The sequence below is a fragment of the Pangasianodon hypophthalmus genome, chromosome 12, assembly GCF_027358585.1.
Source record: "Pangasianodon hypophthalmus isolate fPanHyp1 chromosome 12, fPanHyp1.pri, whole genome shotgun sequence".
NCBI classification, from domain to species: Eukaryota; Metazoa; Chordata; class Actinopteri; order Siluriformes; family Pangasiidae; genus Pangasianodon; species Pangasianodon hypophthalmus.
In genome coordinates, this window is record NC_069721.1 from 26,051,830 (window position 1) to 26,071,883 (window position 20,054).

The 20,054-nt window shown below is 40.7% G+C and overlaps 2 protein-coding genes across 3 annotated transcripts; both read right to left on the reverse strand.

The window, feature by feature from the left end:
- Positions 1–301: 301 nt before the first annotated feature.
- Positions 302–4,701, reverse strand: LOC128319677 (uncharacterized). 2 transcript variants are annotated; one of them, XM_053239002.1, is made up of 2 exons: positions 3,243–4,701; positions 302–3,195 (listed from the first exon to the last, which is right to left on the reverse strand). In XM_053239002.1, the coding sequence occupies exons 1-2, from the start codon at positions 4,128–4,130 to the stop codon at positions 3,175–3,177; spliced, it is 909 nt and encodes a 302-aa protein (XP_053094977.1). In that variant the 5' UTR covers positions 4,131–4,701; the 3' UTR covers positions 302–3,174. The 2 variants fall into 2 exon arrangements, with proteins under 2 accessions (XP_053094977.1, XP_053094978.1); XM_053239003.1 differs by having other exon boundaries at positions 302–4,700.
- Positions 4,702–5,768: 1,067 nt separating this feature from the next.
- Positions 5,769–18,559, reverse strand: LOC117598476 (uncharacterized). The gene is made up of 2 exons (XM_053239001.1): positions 18,490–18,559; positions 5,769–8,031 (listed from the first exon to the last, which is right to left on the reverse strand). The coding sequence occupies exon 2, from the start codon at positions 7,989–7,991 to the stop codon at positions 5,970–5,972; it is 2,022 nt and encodes a 673-aa protein (XP_053094976.1). The 5' UTR covers positions 7,992–8,031; positions 18,490–18,559; the 3' UTR covers positions 5,769–5,969.
- Between the last annotated feature and the right edge of the window lie 1,495 nt (positions 18,560–20,054).

The window sequence follows — 20,054 nt, forward strand, 5'->3', positions numbered from 1 at the left end:
TACTATAAACATGAGTCCAAAAACTTCATTCTTCAATTTACTTTAGTGCAACTAAGTTTGAAAAAAGGTGTATTGTACAGTAAATTAGCCCTACGGTGAGGATGTGTGTGTGTGATTCGATTAGGATTAGACAGTGAACCATTTAAACAGGTTCAACTTTCAATCATTTTTTTTTCAATAAAGGTGCTTTAAAAACATTAAATAAAAATAAGAAATCAGGATTTGCACACTACAGTATTTGACAGTAGACAAAAAGTGAATATCACAATAATCAGGACAACAAATTATTATTACTCATACGTTTGTGTAATGAATTTTGTTTTACTCAACAATTAAAGGTTAAAAGAAAATGTATGAAGAAGTGACAATTTGCAGTACATATATGAAACAATCGAAATCCATTTTTAGAACAAATGAAGTACATTTCCTTTTCCATACATATATATATTCAATTCAATTCAATTTTGTTTGTATAGTGCTTTTAACAATGGACATTGTCACAAAGCAGCTTTACAGAAATAAATGGATTCACAAAAAAAGATATATTGCAAATATATGAATTTGTCCCTGTGAATTTATCCCTAATGAGCAAGCCAGAGGCGACGGTGGCAAGGAAAAACTCCCTGAGATGATATGAGGAAGAAACCTTGAGAGGAACCAGACTCAAAAGGGAACCCATCCTCATCTGGGTGCAACAGATAGTGCAATTATAAATCATTCCCATCTATTACTGTGTACTATATGGACAAATAGTGCAATTGTGTAACCAGGAAATTCATCACAGTTTTCGCAAGAAGTCCGGTTGGTTAAAATCTATCCACTGTCCACTGATGGAGTCCTGAGTACGAAGCTGCTCGTGGCAACTGCAGCCCCAAAGCCACTACAGCAATCACAGTCCCAAGCCATTACAGTACAGCTCCCCATATGAGATCCCCAAGCCATCTCCACAGCCCCCAGGTGGCACCATCCCCAGCAAACCAAATGGTTCTTCAGGCCGTCCATATGGGGCCCCAGCAGCAGCGAGCGAACTCAATTGATGAGAACTCCAACCAGAAGTAGGGCATCAGGATGGGTCAATGGCTGAAGCCATTTGACTTCCACATTTGTGATATGGCACATAGACTCACACACCATCTAAGACATTTTAGTCAATCAACTGCATAATAATGGAATACATTCTTGTATATATTACCAATCTAAAATATTAAGAATTGTAATAGTAACTGACCTGCACATTTATACTGTGAACCCCCTTTTGTTACATTTTCCAGTCTATCGAGGAGAACAGCATGATCAATGGTATCAAAAGCTGCACTAAGGTCAAGCAGCACCAGCAAGGAGACACAACCCTGATCAGAGGCCAGTAGTAGGTCATTTACCACTTTAACCAGCGCTGTCTCTGTGCTATGATGAGGCCTAAATCCTGACTGATACATTTCATGAATGTTATTCCTATGTAAGTATGAGCATAGCTGCTGTGCTACAACCTTTTCTAGGATCTTGGAGATAAAGGGGAGGTTTGATATTGGTCTATAGTTAGACAGCTGACAGGGGTCAAGGTCAGGTTTTTTAATCAAGGGCTTGATAACTGCTAATTTAAAAGATTTAGGTACATAGCCAATGCTAAGGGAAGAATTGATTATCTTTAAAAGAGGTTTGATTGTTTCAGGAATTATCTGTTTGAGGAAACAAGTAGGTAAAGGATCTAGCATACAGGTTGATGATTTTGATGATGAAATTAGTGAAATTAGTTCAGTCTCTTCAAGGGGAGTAAAGCGTTGTAGTTGTTTATCTAATATTATCATATTATCATCTACAGGGTTAGTTATAAAACTGTCCGGTTTTAAATTAATAGTCTGAATTTCTTGCCTGATATTTTCAATTTTACCATTGAAAAAATTCATGAAGTCATCGCTGCTATATAATGATTGTGTGCGTGTTTCTATTGTGGTCTTATTCCTAGTTAATTTTGCTACAGTATTAAATAAGAATCTAGGATTATTTCTGTTATCTTCAATTAGGGTGGAGAGATACACTGATCTAGCAGCACTAAGAGCTTTCCTATAGCTCAAAAGGCTCTCCTTCCATGCTATTTGAAATACTACTGCTTTAGTTTGACGTCATTTACGTTCTAGTTTTCGAGTGGTCTGTTTTAAAGTTCGTGTGTGATCATTATACCAGGGTGCTAGCTTTTTCTCCCTAATTATTTTTCTTTTAAGTGGAGCTCCCTTATCTAGCGAGTTGCAGAACGTTCATTCTAAGCATTCGGTTGCCTGGTCAAGTTCTTCGGGATGAGACAGTGATCCAATCATGGTTGATAAATCTGGGAGATTACTGATAAAACTCTGTGCAGTTGTTGACGTGAACGTACGTTTGACACAGTGAAGTGGTAAGGTGCATATACTATGATTAATACACATTTTAAATGAGATGAGGTAATGATCTGAGAGCTTCAGACTGTGGAACTGTGACTATATTTTCTATATTTAATCCGAATGTTAGTATTAAATCAAGAGTGTGACCGCCACTATGGGTGGGTCCTATTACATTCTGATTAACCCCTACAGAATCTAGAATGGACACAACTGCTGTTCTCAGAGGGTCATCTGATTATCAAAATGAATATTAAAGTCTCCAACAATTAATGCTTGTCTAAAGAAACAACCAGGTTAGAGATGAAATCCGCAAATTCACATAGGAATTCTGAATATGGCCCTGGGGGTCTGTAAATAATAATTACCGGAATAACCTGGGTAGACTTATGCGTTGAATTTATGACTAGGTTTTTGTGTGACGGCTAGATTATCATTATAAATGACTGCGACGCCTCCTCCTCTGCCAGTTAGACGGGGCTGATGTATGTAACTTACCCGGGAGGACTAGCTTCATTTAATGCTACAAAGTCGTTCGGTTTAATCCACGTTTCTGTTAAACACAGTACATCAAACTGCTGATCAGTAATGGTTTCATTAACAATAAGCGCTTTAGATGTAAGAGATCTAATATTCAACAGTCCTAGCTTCAGATCAACGGTGCTGGCTATGCATTCGGTTTGATTTAATTTTATGTTAATTAGGTTACTAAAACAAACTTTGAGTATGTCTATAATTTTGTTTAGCTCGGGGAACAGACACAGTCTCAATACGGTGGAACCTAAGTGACGACTCAGTGCAGCTAGCAGACGGTCGGTTTAGCCTGCTTGTCTGCTCCCTGGCCTTGGCCCTGGATTGTCACCGATTAACTAGGCCTGCTCTGAGACTATGTGCTATGCTGCAAGAAATGAGAGCAGCACCTTCCCGAGTGGGATGGACACCGTCCCGCCCTAACAGGCCAGCCTTGCCCTCAGAGTTAGTCCAATTATCTATAAAGCCCACATTGTTTTCGGAGCACCACCTGGACATCCAGCAGTTCAGCGACCGTAACCTGCTGTAAGCTACATTGCCACGCCGCATTGGGATGGGGCCAGAGCATACTACAGCATCGGACATCACCTTCGCACACACCTCTACCACGTTACTCTTAGTAACCTCAGACTGATGAAGGCGTATATCATTAGCTCCTACATGAATAACTATCTTTGGGAACCTGTGCTTGCCTAAGACCCTAAGATTACCTGCTATGTCCGGCGCCCTGGCTCCCGGTATACACCTAACTAAAGCTGCTGGTGCCCCTAAAGGCCTAGCTAATTTCACGTGCCGCAAGATAGAGTCACCTATAACCAGAGCTCTTTCAGGTTTCTCAGCGGGTGCTTCACTGAGGAGAGCAAACCTGTTGGACACGTGAAGCGGAGAGGAGTGGTGCTCCCATGGGCGAGCCTTAGTGTTAGCTTTGGCTTTGCGATTATGCCACCAAGTCGTCACCCATTCGCCCTGCTGTGAGGGCTCTAATGCTGGAGTTGGGGGATTACTAACTCCGCCTAAGGCATCCAGACTTTCCCCTACAGAAACTACGCTGCTCTCACTCTCACTAACCCTCTCTAGAGTCTGGATGCGCACCTCTAATGCTGCAATCTTCTCCGTCAGAGAGCTAACTAACATGCATTTATCACAAATAAAGCTATTGCTAACGACGGAGGAAGAGTGACTAAACATCCTGCACTCAACACACTGAACAAGCTGAATGTTAGACATGTTGTTTAACGCACCTTAGTCGAAGATTTGTTGATATTATTGCAGACGGCATGGATCCGGTGTGGATGGCCTTGACAAAATACAAAAGCGCTCTTCAAGAGAAAGAAAAATGAAAATACGGTAGAAGAGAACGCGAAAAATACAACAGATGAAAACGATAGCGCAAAATGATTGGTTTAGAAAAGAAAGAAAGAGTATAGTTAAGACGCCGATACAGGCAAGAAACTCCCGGCAAAACAATTCGAAAACAGGAAGTGACACAGCCAATATACATACACATATATACAAGAAATCTATCTATATATATATAAGCTATCATTTAGGAAGCTGTCATTATATTCTACATTCTCAAGGTTCTTCATATTCATTATTCACTGCCAGTTTTCACAAGTGCACTGATGTAAATACTGATGTAAATACTGATGTAAATCTGGTTAAATCTACAGCTGTGTTCCATATCTGCACTACTACATTTAATTTAACTTACTGTATTTTATATTTTATATGTGGAATGTGTACGTGTTGTATCTTGCTACTGACCATGCTGCTGTAACACAAGAATATCCCTCATGGGATCAATAAAGTCTGTCTATCTATCTATCTATCTAAAACATTTCTGAGTCTTATTCCAAACAATGTTGATGGGCTACCCACTTTCCCTACCTAACATGAGTCCTGTCCACTGAGGAGAGTAGGGAGCGCTAATCGCATTTGGGGAAAAGGGAATCTTCACTTCGAGTTTGACCCCCGTGGCCTACATGCCATCGGTTCCTCTCAAAGCTCTCTCCTCAGAGTCACTCATACTTTCCCTATTCAGGTGGTAGCACCACTTTATACTGTGAAGCCTGTAACCACATGGTTCATCCTTGACACAATACTGCAGTATCTGTCACCAAAAGGAATTGAAAAGGACCCTTCCATTTAGCTTCTAGCAGAGACCCATGTGACTTCTGATCATTACCCACTGTCCAGGTACAATGGCCTGTCCCTCCCTGTGAGTTCTTGCCTTGCCTATATGGACAGTGGAGTTTCCATTGAACATCCTCATGAGCTCTTGTACTACTTTTCCAGAGAGATGAATCTGAGAAGATGATCCAAATGATCTTCCCCATTTGGGGAACAATTCTCTGACAAGTACTTTGACAGTGACAGATTTGTTGTTAGCTTAGCACAACAGTGCTGCACCACAGCAAAACCTCCCATTTAAATTTAAAATTAAATTTTTAAAAACTTTTTATTTTTAAGGAATTTTTAAGGAATATGTAATTTTTATCTGTTTATAGTTACTTTTACTCTTGTGGAACGTTGCTGAAACCAATTAGCTCCTGTTCTCACTTACATTATAGCAGCTATAAATAGTTGTTCACTTGTATACAATATACAAAGCAGATATCTAAAATATCTTCCAATTATTAAACAAGGATATTTGATAAAATTCTCTAAATTTTATATAAAAATCTTATAAGATTACTTTCAATTTTTCATAAGAATATTTAATAAACTCATTCGAGATTGCTTGAATATATTAAAAAATATTCTTAAGATACCTGAAAATAATATTTATTAAAATTCTTATAAATAGACTAAAAATCTATTTTAGTCAATTTAAAAAAAAAAATTTCGGCAAAAAGAATATTGACATAAAGATGTTTATTGATACTGATGTTCAAGACATCCAGTTAAAATATCTGTTAATATCCATCAAGCACTGAATAGTCGTGCAAAGATGTAAAATCCTGACGAATATGTAATTCACTTTTACTAAGAAGAGAAGAGGGGTATACACTGAAAATTTAGGCTGGAATTGTTTCTAATTCCATACAGATTAGAATAATTTAGCTACTGATAGTCAGCCAGCAGATGGATTCTGTGAAATTGTGTAAAGCTGGAGTAAATGAATGAGGAATTGTGTAACTGAAGCTCTTTTCCCCAGCAGGTATCTAGAAATGTGATTTCACGCTGCTCCCAGTGTTCTGTGAGGATGTACAGAGAGGAGGCTCCTGATAAATCTAGAGATGTACTGTGTGTTATTTTATACGTTGCATTATATGTGGTCTCTTCAATTCCAACCTGGATCTCGTGTGGTCTCTTTAATAAACTGCTTAAAAGATTTTCAGATGGGAGAAGTGGGAAAATTAAGCACTGCTGTTTTACAGTGTCTCTATAGACTTGGCCTTTCAGTGGGATAAATGTAGAGAAGATCTGATTTAAATGTAAACAGATTAACATGTCAGCCATGACCTGGTCTGTAAATAGAAGTATACCCCTCTTCTTCCAAAGACCTAAGCTTAAATCTGCAGGGTCTGTACTGAAGTGTTGGTGAAACAGAACCCACATGTTTAGTGAGGACAGAACATCTGGATTTATAGAGATTTTGGAGCTGGCTTTAAGAAGAGCTGAAGAGACAAGCGTCTGGACTGATGGCATCAGAGGTGAGCGGCTTTCATCCCTACACCTGTCCAAATCATGACTATATAGATACAGATGTTGATTCTGAATGCTGTCTGATGAATAATTGTACATCAGAGATATAAAGAAGGATTTGAGTTGTAAGTCATGGGGGTAAAGAGTGATTAATCTCGGTTTAGTTGTGGTAGGAATAATTGATGATAAACAACAACTTAAACTGTTATTCTTTAGAGAAATTGGTCCACCATGTGATCCTCTCAGTAATTCAGGAGAAATTAAAGAATTTATTTCCTTTTTAAAATGAACATAGTTTGTAATAAAATCTTCTAGAAGTGAGGGATGTTTACTGAGTCTGATTTTACCGAACAACAACTCGAGGAGATGTTTAATCAATTCTCTATCAATCTTTTTTTTGATAGAGGTTTTACTACTGCCTGAAAGCCATTTCTTAAAGATTTCCTCCTCTTCCTCTATTAGCCTTTTAAGTCTTGTTTTTTTCCCATTTACCGCAGAGCTTGCCCCATGAAATCCCCTTCTATTTGTGTTTATCCAGCTTCCCCCTTTCACCATTGGGAGCTTCTCTAAAAAAATCTCTTGTTTTGCTTTTTCAGGATTTTGGCTGAGACTCAGGTCCAAAGCCATGAGTGTGATGACAAACGACCTAAAATTTCTTGCTGACTCTGAAATTACTGTTGCTAAAAAGTATGTAGTAAACCAAGCTTCCTTAATGGGGTCAAAAGTTCCTCGGGTGTAGATGCCCTGAAAAGTGTCTCTGGTGTACTGAGCGTATTCAGCGTACACATCATACAAATTTTGATTATTTTCTTTACAATTACTGATTCCTTCTCGAATGTGTTTATATTCATACTTCTTATACTGTCCGTCAATAACTTTTTTGATTTCATCTGCATTTTCTTCTGTTCTGAGCCGTTTTCCTACTAGAAATATATAAAGCTTCTTTGGATACAGTTTATAAATCCAGCCATTTACCATGAGGTATTTGGGATCCTTTTCACCAACACTTGCGTAGTGTACAATCACATTCTGGATGTCTTCACTACACTGAAGATCATAGCAGTGGAGATCTAACACATGATTAATATCATTCTTAGAATTAAACAATTCGAATTTTTTCCAGTTGTAGTTTTTACGCACCCATTCTAATTGTAAATCATATATAATATATCTGTCGTTATTTGACCTAACTGGATGTTTAAGCTCCTGAGATGCTTTTCCTTTACGATTATAAAACAAAGCCCAGGCTAAAGCCTCAATGTCATCAGTGTGGACTTTCCTAAAGTCTTCAGACACAAATCTGCCGGGCTTTTCTGGCCCGTAATTTCCAAAGACTTGTGTCTGAAGGTTTATTTTATTTGTACCAGTTTCTTTCATGCTGTTTCCGGATGTAACTTTATGATCTTTCTTTCTGGTGTTCTGGGTGCTGTGGTCCATGGGTCTCTTTGGGCCTCGAGATTCTTTACTGTTGACCAGCCTGAAAAGGAAAAAAATGAGTCAAATTTCACAATATGCACAATTAATTGTGTATAGGGGCGACTGGTGTAAATGTGTTACTAAAAAATGTGTAAAGTTTCATTTTCAGATCCACATGAGATTATTTGTGGAAACAAGGGCAGGAATTGAAGGGAATCCCCACAGACCTTTTAATATTATGCCTTTTATCTTTTAAAAGTTTGGATTGCAGGGTTTGGTTTTGTGCGTTTTAACCTTAGCACTCAAATTTTATAACATGATGTTTTTTGTTCATGTGTAAACTGTAAACACACACATGGTACAGATTAGGAAGCATCATCACTAGCCAGAAACATCGCTACTGGATATACTTCATGTGCCTGTGAGAGGACGTTAATATTCATCGTATAGAAGTTGCTACAAGTAAGGAAAATGTGAACATTATTTTTTTCTATTTATTACATGGGCATATGAACTGCTTATCTCCCCCCTGTTATTTATATTATTATTTTGGGTGGGCTACATTTTTCAAAACCAAAGCTATCAAATATACATATAAATATCCCACACAGTGAGCTTTTTTTTGGGACATAAATGGCAGCTGCTATCTTGCAAAAATTGGAGCCATAGCATGCACAGTAGATACGGCTGCATGGGCAGTGGAGCAGAGTGTCCATGATAAATTACTCAAAGTCCAACTTAAGATGCCACATCAGTTAACTCAAAGTGGCAAGTATAGCGTATTATGTAAAATGCTAAACTAATTTCTGCACATATAGTGATTTTACCGCTGTCAGGAAAATATTTTACAGCTTTGACTCATGACTGACTGAGCTACTATTTGTAAGCTAGCTGACATTATCCATCATTTTATTCAGAGTAATGTAAGTATAAGTAGCTAATGTAAGGCACCAACTGAAAATATAAACAACAGTAAACATTTACACTCAACACAAAGTATTTTTAAAGGGAAAAAATTCCATGATTTTCCTCTAGCTCCGATACCTGATGTAAGATACACATCTGCATGGAGAAGTGTTCTTTTATTCTCTGCTCATTCTTTCGGTGCAGTTTGTTTAAAAATAAGAGACTGGCTAAACTTACCAAGCTACTTCAAGTGTTAGCTAAGGTCATTCAGTAAATAAATTATTAGACTGAGGAACATACTGGAAAAACTGCAGAGAATTCCACATTGAGGGTTTGTTAATCAATCACCTCATCAACCACGCCCTTTTATCACCAAATAACTCCTAAAAAACTCAAACTTATTGTAAGGAAAAATATTGGGTAAAATTATTAAGGTCAGCTGTACTTGTAAAAAATACGGAATTCTATTCCCAGAAATAATTTGTGGAGCTGTAACTTTAAATCAAAGTTTTGCTCAGTCTCCATTCACTAACATGGGAATGGGCAGAGTTAAAAATTGTACTGCAGCCAGCCACTAGAGGGCCTCAGAGACGTTTTGACCACTTCCAGATCCCTGTTAAGATATCCACTCATACAGTCACTGGACTTAACACTCTGACCTCTCACTACGTTTACCCCTCTTTCTTCCCCAAACCACCCACCCACACACACAAACAATTGCGTGTCCACTTTAAAAGTGCATCTAACCTATCAACCACAAATAACTGACAAAATCACTCTGTTAGCAAATGGCTCAAAGTAAAGCAGTGTAGACAAGTTAACCATTTTTCCACTCGAGTTCAACTGACTTAGTTCTATTGTAGGCTAACGGTAATCACATAGGCCTAGTATAGTGCATGTATACACACACACAATGGAAGAATTTTTCTGTTATCTTTATCGATATCATCTGTTGTCAATCAGTATTTGGTTAATCAGTATTTATGCACCAGTATTGTAATGTGATCTTGTGTTCAATCATGACCTTAAATTACCTCATATTAAATCAGTGTGAATGTATTTAGGGGAATTTAGGTAACCTGATGTGACCTGACTTTCAGAGTTTTGTTCGTACACTATATTGTATCTTTTCTGTTAACTCTTTTTAAAAAAAAATAGACTGACTCAGCTCTCGCCACAATTAAAATGTAGCTAGCTGGTTAATGAAATAATTGTCATGAACAAAAGGGGTGTGATTTAAAAGAAAAAATGAGAAAACTTCGCCTAATGAGATTATTGTTTTAGAATTTTATAAAAGCATGAGCCACGACTGTGTAAATCAGATGCGCTGCAGACATCTCGGCTTTGTTGGTTGATTCAATAAAGTCTACTGATTTTTGGCATCCAGAACCCCTTGTCTTTGGAAGTCTTTTTTCTTATTCTGAATTGAAGAGTTTTTGCCACGACATAATTTTTTGGCGTAGTCAGCAGGATTGGATAGGAGCCAGGAGGGTCGCCCCGACTAGGCTGACTGAAGGCAGACTGCACAAACAGGCCAGCCATTGAAGGTAAGCATTTTTGCTTCTAGTTTAAATTGTTTGTGTGGTTTGCTGTAGGTCGGCCTGGGGCAGTAAGAGCACTCATAGGCTTCACCAGATTAAAGAACCAAATTAAGCAAGGGGTTTTTGATCTCAAAAAGGTGTAAACTGCATGCAGAATATATTGCTGTTAAGTGGGCCTTGATGGATTACAGTGATTGTAATGGGGCTAGGCGATAGGATGTTCAAGAGTGTCGCGCAGGGCCCGCTTGTCCGGGAGGACAATATATGGTGTGGAATGGAGCCAAGTGCGGAGAGGGATCAAAAGGCTCTGCCTAAAATGTGAACACCTAGAGCGGGACACAAACCAGAGAGGTTGTGAATCCCAAGCCGTAATGTTATCTGCTGAGCTAACGCCGCAGGATTATGTTAATGAGTGTTGTAGTGCTTGTGAAACTGGATCGGGGAAAACTCAGAGCCAATGGCTGAACTCAAAAGCACCACACCGCAGTGGGAAAAAACAACTCAAACTGGCCTTCCTTCTGGCTGAACTTAAAGGCACCAAATGAGAAAGGAACAATTTCTAACTTAAGAGGGCCGAATATTTATCTCAGAGTGAGGATTCTCAGTCTATCCTCCTCTTTAGTTTTCTGCCAACTTGACTTCCTCTTTAATTCTGAGCTCCCTTTTCTTTCTTTCCCTCAATAATTTCTCTCCCTTTCCTTTTCTTTCTAAACCTCAATATTTTTTTTCTTCTCTATTTATGTCTTCGAAAATTACCAATCAGAGTAGCGTGGTGCTGCTCTGTTACCTGGCACAGATCTATGTCCACACGTGGAGTGAGGCAATCGGAGGGCTTATAAAGAGGCGTGGCCAGGTGTGGCACATTTACGGTGATTACCTTCCTGAGATCGCCGTGTTATAAAAGCCCGTGCAGGTGGCCGCGGATCTGCCTGAGAAGGCACCTGCCACGTTACAGATATAAAGTAAGGAAAAGGGTATAGAGTATAGAGTAGAAGAGAAAAAGAGTAAAGAGAATAAAAAGTACAAGAGTAAAAAGAGAAGAGCATAAGAGATAAGAGAGCAAGAGAAAAAGCGCGCAGAAATCTTGTGGATACCGCTTCTCACTTGTGGTTTGGGTGCATAACATAGTGAACCCGCATACTGCTATGCTAGTGGGGTGGAACTAAGCAGAGTTTAGCGGTTGGCACTGCATCAAACAGTGAGCTTGTGTGGTGCTGTGCTAGCGGAAGAGGTCTAGGCAGAGCTTAGCGATTGGCACTGCACCCGGAGGAGGTCTGTACAGGCAGGTCACGCAAGAAGCGTGTACACTCAAGAGGACTGTAGAAATTAGGGGTGTATGTCTTGTATGTTGTGTGAGTTTTGTATGTTATTTGTTGGTGCTCCCTGATGTATTAAGTGTTGTCTTTGATTGTTTGGTCATTCTCTTATGTTGTTGTAATTAGAAGAAATGATTAATAGCATTTATGCCTAAAAAAACATCACCATAGAAAAAAGAAGAAAAGTGAATCAACTAAGCAAGAGTAGTTGCAATCAATTATAAACATTTACTGGAAACAAGAAGGTCCTAGTTCAGATTGTAGAATACAATCTGATACAAATGTTCATACAAATACAAATGTTCATTTGACCTCATACAGAAAATTTGTACATCCCCGTGGCATAGTAATAATAAAGGTTAAAACTCAGTGCAGCCATATAAAGTCATAATTCCAAAGATGCAACACCATTATAACTGTTTAGACTTTGCAGTGGTGTTCTAGGCGAATATGATTGTAAGTTCAGTACAGTAGAGAGAGACTGCAGTTACACATAATTGAGCGTGTGGTTCTGTTTGTGTGGGTAGTCTTGGGTGTGTGCATGCTTGTGTATGTGTGTGTGCGTTAATTAAGGAGAGCATTGATTGAAAGGGTGAGATTGAAAGCAAAAATCTTCCAAGAAATTGGTTTTGTAAGCTGTTTGGACATTCTCCTAATTGTAATCATTGTGATCCAGATAAGGAGACTTAAGTTTTGTTGAATGGATCATGAATCTACTGAAAGCCGTATTCGATTGACATCTAAGTCTCACATATTTTATTTCTCAGTTCCATATTATTGGGATCATACTTCCTTAAGGTCACAAGGGTTAATGCATTTTAGATTAGCATACACCTCAACAAAGCCTACAGTGGAAGAATTTTCTCCATTCACAGGCAGGATATTGAGAAAAACGATTAGAAGTGGTAAAAGAATTAATATTTGTCTAATGGTATTACAGCATAGATATCATCAGGGTGCTCTAAGTATATACGAGTACAGACGTTATCACATATGAGCTATGCTATTCTATTCTTTATAGACAGGTTGCATTGAACTAAGAGTTAAAGAAGTGGATGGCTGAAAGATTAAATCAATTGCTTCATGAAACAAAGGGAATTAGCGAACATTTTTGGAAAGAATCATTTAGATCTCTCAGGAGCAAGACGTCTATTAACAGAGCAGAGAAAGAACGTCCCTAGGTTATGTCTGTAACCATGGTTCCCCGAGGGAATGAGACGCTGCGTCAAACAACGCTTTGGGAACGCCTCTGCGTGACCACGCTCTGAATCACGTGTGTAATCCGTCCAACTGAATCATGTGACATCACCGGCGGGATGACGTAGCGACCTGGAAGTATAAAAGCACATGCGGTGGAGCTGGCGCAAGCTTCAGAAGAGTGAAGGAAGCTATCGCAGGGATGCAGGAAGTATAGCACTGAGACGTAGTGTCTCGTTCCCTCGGGGAACCATGGTTACAGACGTAACCTAGGGACGTTCCCCTTCGGGAACTCGAGCTGCATCAAACAACGCTTTGGGAACGAGTATCCCACGCCACCAGACTGACAAATCCCTGCCTAGTGTGGAAGGGCACAACTAGGTCGAGAGAACTGAGGAGCCAGGAGCGGCATCGAGGTCAAGGCTGTAAAACCTGACGAAAGTCAGAGGGGTGGACCATCCCGCAGCATTGCAAATATCCTGGAGAGAAACACCAGAGGAGAAGGCCTTGGCCTCGGGTAGAATGAGCCTTGACCCCCAATGGAGAGGGGAGATCAGAGGACTCGTAAGAAGTAGTGATAGCATCCACTATCCACCTGCTGAGGGTCTGCTTGTTTGCAGGAAGACCCTTCTTATAAGGACCATAGCAGACAAATAGCTGGTCTGATTTCCTCCACAGGGCAGCTCTGTGGACTTATGTGTCCAGTGTGAGCAGTTACAATTAAGCTTTTCCTGGTCCTGGTCCTGGTCCCAAAAGGGAGGAGGACAGAATGCCTGCTGCACAACTGGCCGTGGAGCAACCTCGCAAGGGCACCTTAGGAACATATCCTGGTCTGGGGTAAAGAAAGGCAAACTCTCCTGTTTGAAGGTCACCGACTCTCTTCAGGGAAGAGATGGCTAGTAGGAATACAGTCTTGACTGTAAGAAATCTCAAAGACACCTCCTCCAAAGGTTCAAAGGGAGGTTTAGAGAGGGCCTCTAAAACCACAGCCAAATCCCAAGAAGTCACTCTAGGTCATACCGGGGGTCTCAGCCTCCTGGTACCACGGAGGAAACGTGTCACTAATGGGTTTCTCCCCAGAGATTGCCCACCCATCAGAGCATGATGTGCAGCAATAGCAGCCACATGAACTTGTAAAGTGGATGTAGATAACCCTGTGGCAAACCGCTCTTGCAGAAATTCCAGCACTGAACCAACCGGGCAGTTAACTGGTTCTAACTGACGGTTCTCACACCACGACGTGAACAGATGCCACTTAGCAGTGTACGATTTCCTCGTGGAGGGAGCTCTGGGTTGGAGTATGGTCTCCACAACCTCGGTTGAGAGACCAGAGGCTACGAGCTGTGCCCCACAGCCACAGCCTCCATAACTCTGGATGAGGGTGAAATAGGGTACCCCCCGCCTGAGAGAGGAGATCCCACCTGACGGGAATCTCCCAAGGAGAGTCTTCAAGAAGGGCTACCAGGTTCACAAACCATGGCCAGCCTGGCCAGTAAGGGGCTACTAATAGAAGGCAGACTCCGTTTCGGCGGACCCTCTCCAGAACTTCCGGGAGCAGAGCAATCGGGGGGGAAAGCATACAGGCGAAGCCTCAGCCACGTCTGTACCATAGTATCCAGTCCAAGAAGAGCTGGGTGAGTGAGGGAAAACCAGAGGGGCAGTGCGAAGTCTCTTCAGTCGCAAACAAATCCACTTATGCTCTGTAAAACATCCTCAATATCTGCTCCACCACCTCGAGGTGGAGCCTCCATTCCCCGGGCCTCAGCCCCTGCCTCGACAGGATGTCTGCTCCCTGATTGAGTTGCCCCGGGATGTATACTGCCCTCAGTGAGAGCAGCTTCCCTTGGGCCTACAGAAGGATCTGGCGCGCCAGCCTGTAAAGGGGGCACGAGCGCAGACCCCCCTGGTGGTTTAAGTAGGAGACCACATGATGGCCCCTCAGGTCTAGGAGAAAATGTTTCACTGCTCGAAACACGGCCAGCATCTCCAGGCAGTTTATGTGCCACTTGAGATGGGGCCCTTCCCACAGGCCCTGGGCAGAGCGTGAGGGAGGCATCCGTTGTTAGCGTTACATGACGACAAGGAGCCCCCAACACAGGGCCTTGTAACAGGAACCATGGTTTGTTCCACATGTCTAAGGCCCATAAGCCTCGCCGCATGACCTTGATCATGCCAAACGGGTTGCCCCTCGGGGAAAACCCTTTGGTCCTGAGCCACCACTGCAAGGGTCTCATGTACAGCAGGCCAAAGGTATCTCGTTGGACGCAGCTGCCATCAGACCCAACAGTCTCTGAAACTGTATAGCAGTGAGTGACTGGCCTTCTCTCACTCTCTTGACCGCCGTGAGGATCGACTCGATCCGAGCAGGAGACAGACGTGCCTGCATTGTGGTCGAATCCCACACTACGCCTAGATAAGTGGTCGTCTGTACTGGAAAAAGCATACTTTTCTTTGTGTTTAGTCTTAACCCCAAGTGTCTCATATGGGAGAGAACATCATCACCATCTGCTCTAATTGAGCTAAAATCAACCAATCGTCGATGTAATGGAGTATGCGGATGCCCTGGAGTCGCAGTGGAGCCAGAGCAGCATCTATACACTTGGTGAAAGTGCAGGGTGAGAGTGCAAGACTGAAAGGAAGAACCCGATATTGGTAAGCTCTGCCCCCAAAAGCAAACCTCAGGTACCTCCTGTGCTGAGGAAGAATGGAAATGTGTAAGTATGCGTCTTTCAGATCTATCGTGACAAACCAGTCCTCGGACCTGATTTGAGACATGACTTGTTTGAGCATGAGTATTTTGAACTTGAGTCTCATGACTGAGCGGTTCAGCAGGCGCAGATCTAAAATGGGACACAACCCTCCATCCTTCTTCGGAACTATGAAGTACTGGCTGTAGAACCCGGACTCTCTGTCGAGAGGAGGGACCACCTCGATGGCCTCCTTCCTCAAGAGAGTATCTACTTCTCGTTCCATAACCAGAGCCTGCTCGGGGCCCACCAGAGTGGGAAACACCCCGTTGGATAGAGGAGGACGAGACCCGAACTGAATCTTGTAGCCTTTTCCTACGGTATGCAGGACCCATTGAGATACATTTGGCAGAAGCTTCCAGGCTGCCAGAAAGTCTACTAAGGGAATCAGTCTCTCGAGACTGACTTCAGGTGTACTTAGAGCGGCTAGATCGGTGCCCTGGAGTGGAGGACCGGCAGGGAATGGCCGATTTAGCTGTTCTAAAGACCTCCTTGGAGATAACGAGCCTCCCAGAACCACTACATTTCTGGGCGGAAGCTGAGAGAAGCACTCGCTGGAGACCGCTGTGCCCTGAAGCACCGGGGGTGGCAGGGTTGACAAAACGATCTGCTGAGGGCACTGAGGAGAGACAGGGACTGTACGAAGAGGTGTACACCTCCCTTCCCCAGAGGGGCCTGCCCTCAGAGGTCCTGACTTGTCAGGACCTTTTTGTCGAGGCCCTCTTATTGACGATGACAGTCCTCAGATCCGTCATCTCCCTTGGCCTCAACCTGAAGAGCTGATGAACAATAAAAAGAAAAAGGTCCAAACACCTGTGAAAGACAAAGATAAAGACAAAGATCAAGTTGAGGAAGTCTCATCAGCAGCGATGGCTCCTTTGAATGTTCCACCTCCATTACCTGCTGTTCAGCCAAGTGTGCCAGCAGCACCAGCTGTGCCAGCTGCTCCTGCAGTTCCACAACAGCCTACAGTGCCAATTATTAATGTCTACCAGCAACCAAATAACATGAACTGGCAAAGAAGGCCACCACCAAGAGGACAAAGGGGAAGAGGAAGACCCACTTCTGGTCCTCGAGGGGTATGTTGGGGACTTGGACAAACTCGACATAACAGGTGTGATTGCCCCACCAATCCATGGCAACAGCAACCTGGTGGTGAAGGGGATGGTTGGGTCCAGCCCTATCGACAATCTCCACAAGGCCCAGTGAACCCGTGGGGTGGGCCTAATCAGGGGTACTAGGGGTGCCCAGAGAATCCTACCGGGGAGGGTCAGCTTCCAATTCTAACAACTGATGCCGATCAAGAAACTATGCTGCAGGTTAAAATAGAGGGCAAACTAACACCCATGATGGTAGACACTGGAGCCTCTTACACATGTGTAAGTCCAAATTATGCCTCTCACCTCCCCAAAATTTGCAAAGACAGGACAAATGCAGCTAATTCCAATTCCAGTTCATCTGCAGACTAAAAATAAAAAAGTGACATTGCTTATTTTAGTATCAGAACAAACTCCCGTTAATTTGTTGGGAAGAGATGCATTGTGTAAATTGGGTCTTCGAATCTGGTGTTCTCCAGAAGGAGTTTATGTAGATATAACAGGGGTGTTTTTCCCCACTTTTCCCTTCTTTCCACATGTTTGTCTCTCTATAGTACACTATATTCACTGAAAAGAATTATTTAGTAGTTCTATAAATATGACAAAGTGTCAGACCCCGCAAACTCCAATTCACAGAAGACACCGCAGCCCACAAACATGGCCATCCTGAACCACACACCCCAGAATCCACTGCCAATAACCCACTCCCAGTTAATATTATTTTTCAAGTGCTCACAAAACTAGAAAAAAGAAGTAGTGTTTACTGAACTGATTGCATACTAATGTGGGGGTGTGGTTTTTGAATTTGATTTGCATGTGTTCACAGAATTTTAAACTGATTTAATTTAGAGCTTTATAATCAGCTTTACCCCTAAAGCTGTTGTATTAGAGATTGTTTTGAAAGTGTTTCTGTAAAGTTTTCTTAGTTCACCGCCTCAGTGTTTCTCAGTCAGATGTAAGGAACTAGCATGTGAGCTAGTTGCTTAGTAATGTTGGGTTCTGTCAGTTCAGTCTTTGTGAAGGCTGATGTAACTTCATCCACTTATTGCATAATGTTTAGATGATGTTTACTTTTTTACAATGTTGAGATTTTTGTAGTTTGTATAACTCAAGATTGAGTAACTGCTAGTTAAGTTTACTTATATTTTTCTGAGAATAATAATAAAAAATATTCTTAGTTAAATTTGCTAAGATTTTATGTGGAAATTGTTACCAAACTTTTCAAGTAAATTTCAATGCAATTTTTTAAAGGTAGTATGTATTGATTATACTTTCTCTGAGGGAAAAAAAACACCTGGCAAAAAAATAGAAAAAAAAAAGAAATGGTCAGAATTAACAAAGCATTAGGCTTACAGAAACTGAGAGAAACTCATTTTTATGCTGAACATGAACGTGCTCTACTAACAGCAGGTCAAAATCAGTTCCTATTAGAAAATTTAAACTAGCAGGCATAAAACAGTAACGTGGATTAAATAATGCCTTCCAGGCCTGCACTACACTTTCCCCACTTTTTTCTGTTTATTTCACTCCCTTCTTCCTAAAAACCCATTCTTCATTTGATAAAATAAACTATTAAATCTGTCTGTGATACATGCCATTAAAAAATGCTTAGCATAATTTTCATATTGAGCTAAAATCTAGATGATAACTTACTTAATTTGTGTAACAGCTAAAGTTTGGCTAGATTTGCTTGTTAGCTAGTGCACAATGCTTACCTTGTTTGTTACTGTGCTATCTCAGGCGATGTGAACAGAATGGAGGCGAAACACTTGCTATATATATTACACTGTAATGGGAGGAGTCGATCCACCTGTGTGTCTTATGAATCATACCTGGACATGTTGAGTCAACCTGCAGATTCTGAAATTTGTATATTACCTTAATAAATGTCAGTGTTTTTATCTCACTAAATGTTTGACTTGTTAGGTTTTGTCATGTCATGTACCAAATCTCACACTGTATGAAATAACAGTATTACTAATATGGTGTATTACTATATATTGTATTACTATTACTATAGTGTAGTACTATATTGAAAAATGCTCTTAAGGTGGAACCGGACTTGTGGAGGCCCACGATATTTTTTCTGAGGTTGCTTGGAGTTGCTTGGATTTTCCCATGGTATAAAGTCCAAAAAAGCACTGTCTACAAAGACAAGCCCTTTTACAGCCACGTTTGCTCCTAGTTAACTCCTTATTATGAAAATTGGGCAATTACATTTGATAAGAAAAAGATAAGGCCGTTTTCCCTGAAATCACATGACATAGGAATGAATGAAATGAAAGATGGTGCGGTGATTGTCTGATCACTTTCACACCACTATGTCTGCAAAACAACATATCACAAGTGAAAAAGTTGTGTGCGTGTGTGTGTTCTGTGACATATGAGCTGCTGTAGTAAAAAGTAAAAAAAGTAATGATTAGAAATTAAAAATGAATAATCAGTAAAAAAAAAAAAAAAACTATTAAAGATTCAAAAAGAGAAATTTACACATCATCTCTGTAGGATGGCATTGAGAGACACATTCCTAACTATGTCATGTGATATCTGCTATCTTTTCCAAAAACAGCAACCAGTAATCATTTAAGATAATTAAGCTGTTTAATTTTTTATCCTTGTTTCTCAACTAACAACTGTTAGTTTTAAATTGTACAGTATAACACTCTGGAATTTACCATGATTTAAAAAAATTAATAAGATAGTTAACTTTTATTGGTTAACGCATTCACGATTGTGGAAAAATCCCCAACCCGAGGTCATCACTGTAGGGTTGGCTGAAACCTTCAGAAATAAACCTACAGTTATGGGAAATAGAAAGTACACCCTCCTTCAATTCTTTGTTTTTATTTACATTTTAGATTGCATTCTGAAATGAGCATATTACCTTAATAAATGTCAATGTTTTTATCTCACTAAATGTTTGACTTGTTAGGTTTTGTCATGTCAGTGTACCAAATCTCACACTGTACTAAGATAAGATAAGATAAATTTTATTGATCCCACAGTGGGGAAATTTACTTATCACAGTAGCTCACAGACAGTTAAAGTGCAGGTATTAGAGACTAACGATAGGAAGAAAGAAAAGTTAAATATGAGACAATATCAGCAAAACAAAAAAAACTGTACTGTAATTATGTACACCTTAGGAATAACAAAAGAAATAAAATTATATAAAATTATAAAATATTGCACATTTGAACATCACTGTAATGAGGTTTTGTAAAGTCTGACAGCCACTGGTATGAATGACCCGCGGTAGCGCTCCTTCCTACACTGGGGG

Bases quoted from the DNA above. Each gene is read 5' to 3' on its own strand.
- LOC128319677 (XM_053239002.1), bottom strand. From the start codon at position 4,130: ATGTCTAACATTCAGCTTGTTCAGTGTGTTGAGTGCAGGATGTTTAGT. The intron at 3,196-3,242 runs GTTAATCGGTGA...GCAGACAAGCAG, and splicing joins ATAGTCTCAGAGCAGGCCTA to GCTAAACCGACCGTCTGCTA.
- LOC117598476 (XM_053239001.1), bottom strand. From the start codon at position 7,991: ATGGACCACAGCACCCAGAACACCAGAAAGAAAGATCATAAAGTTACA.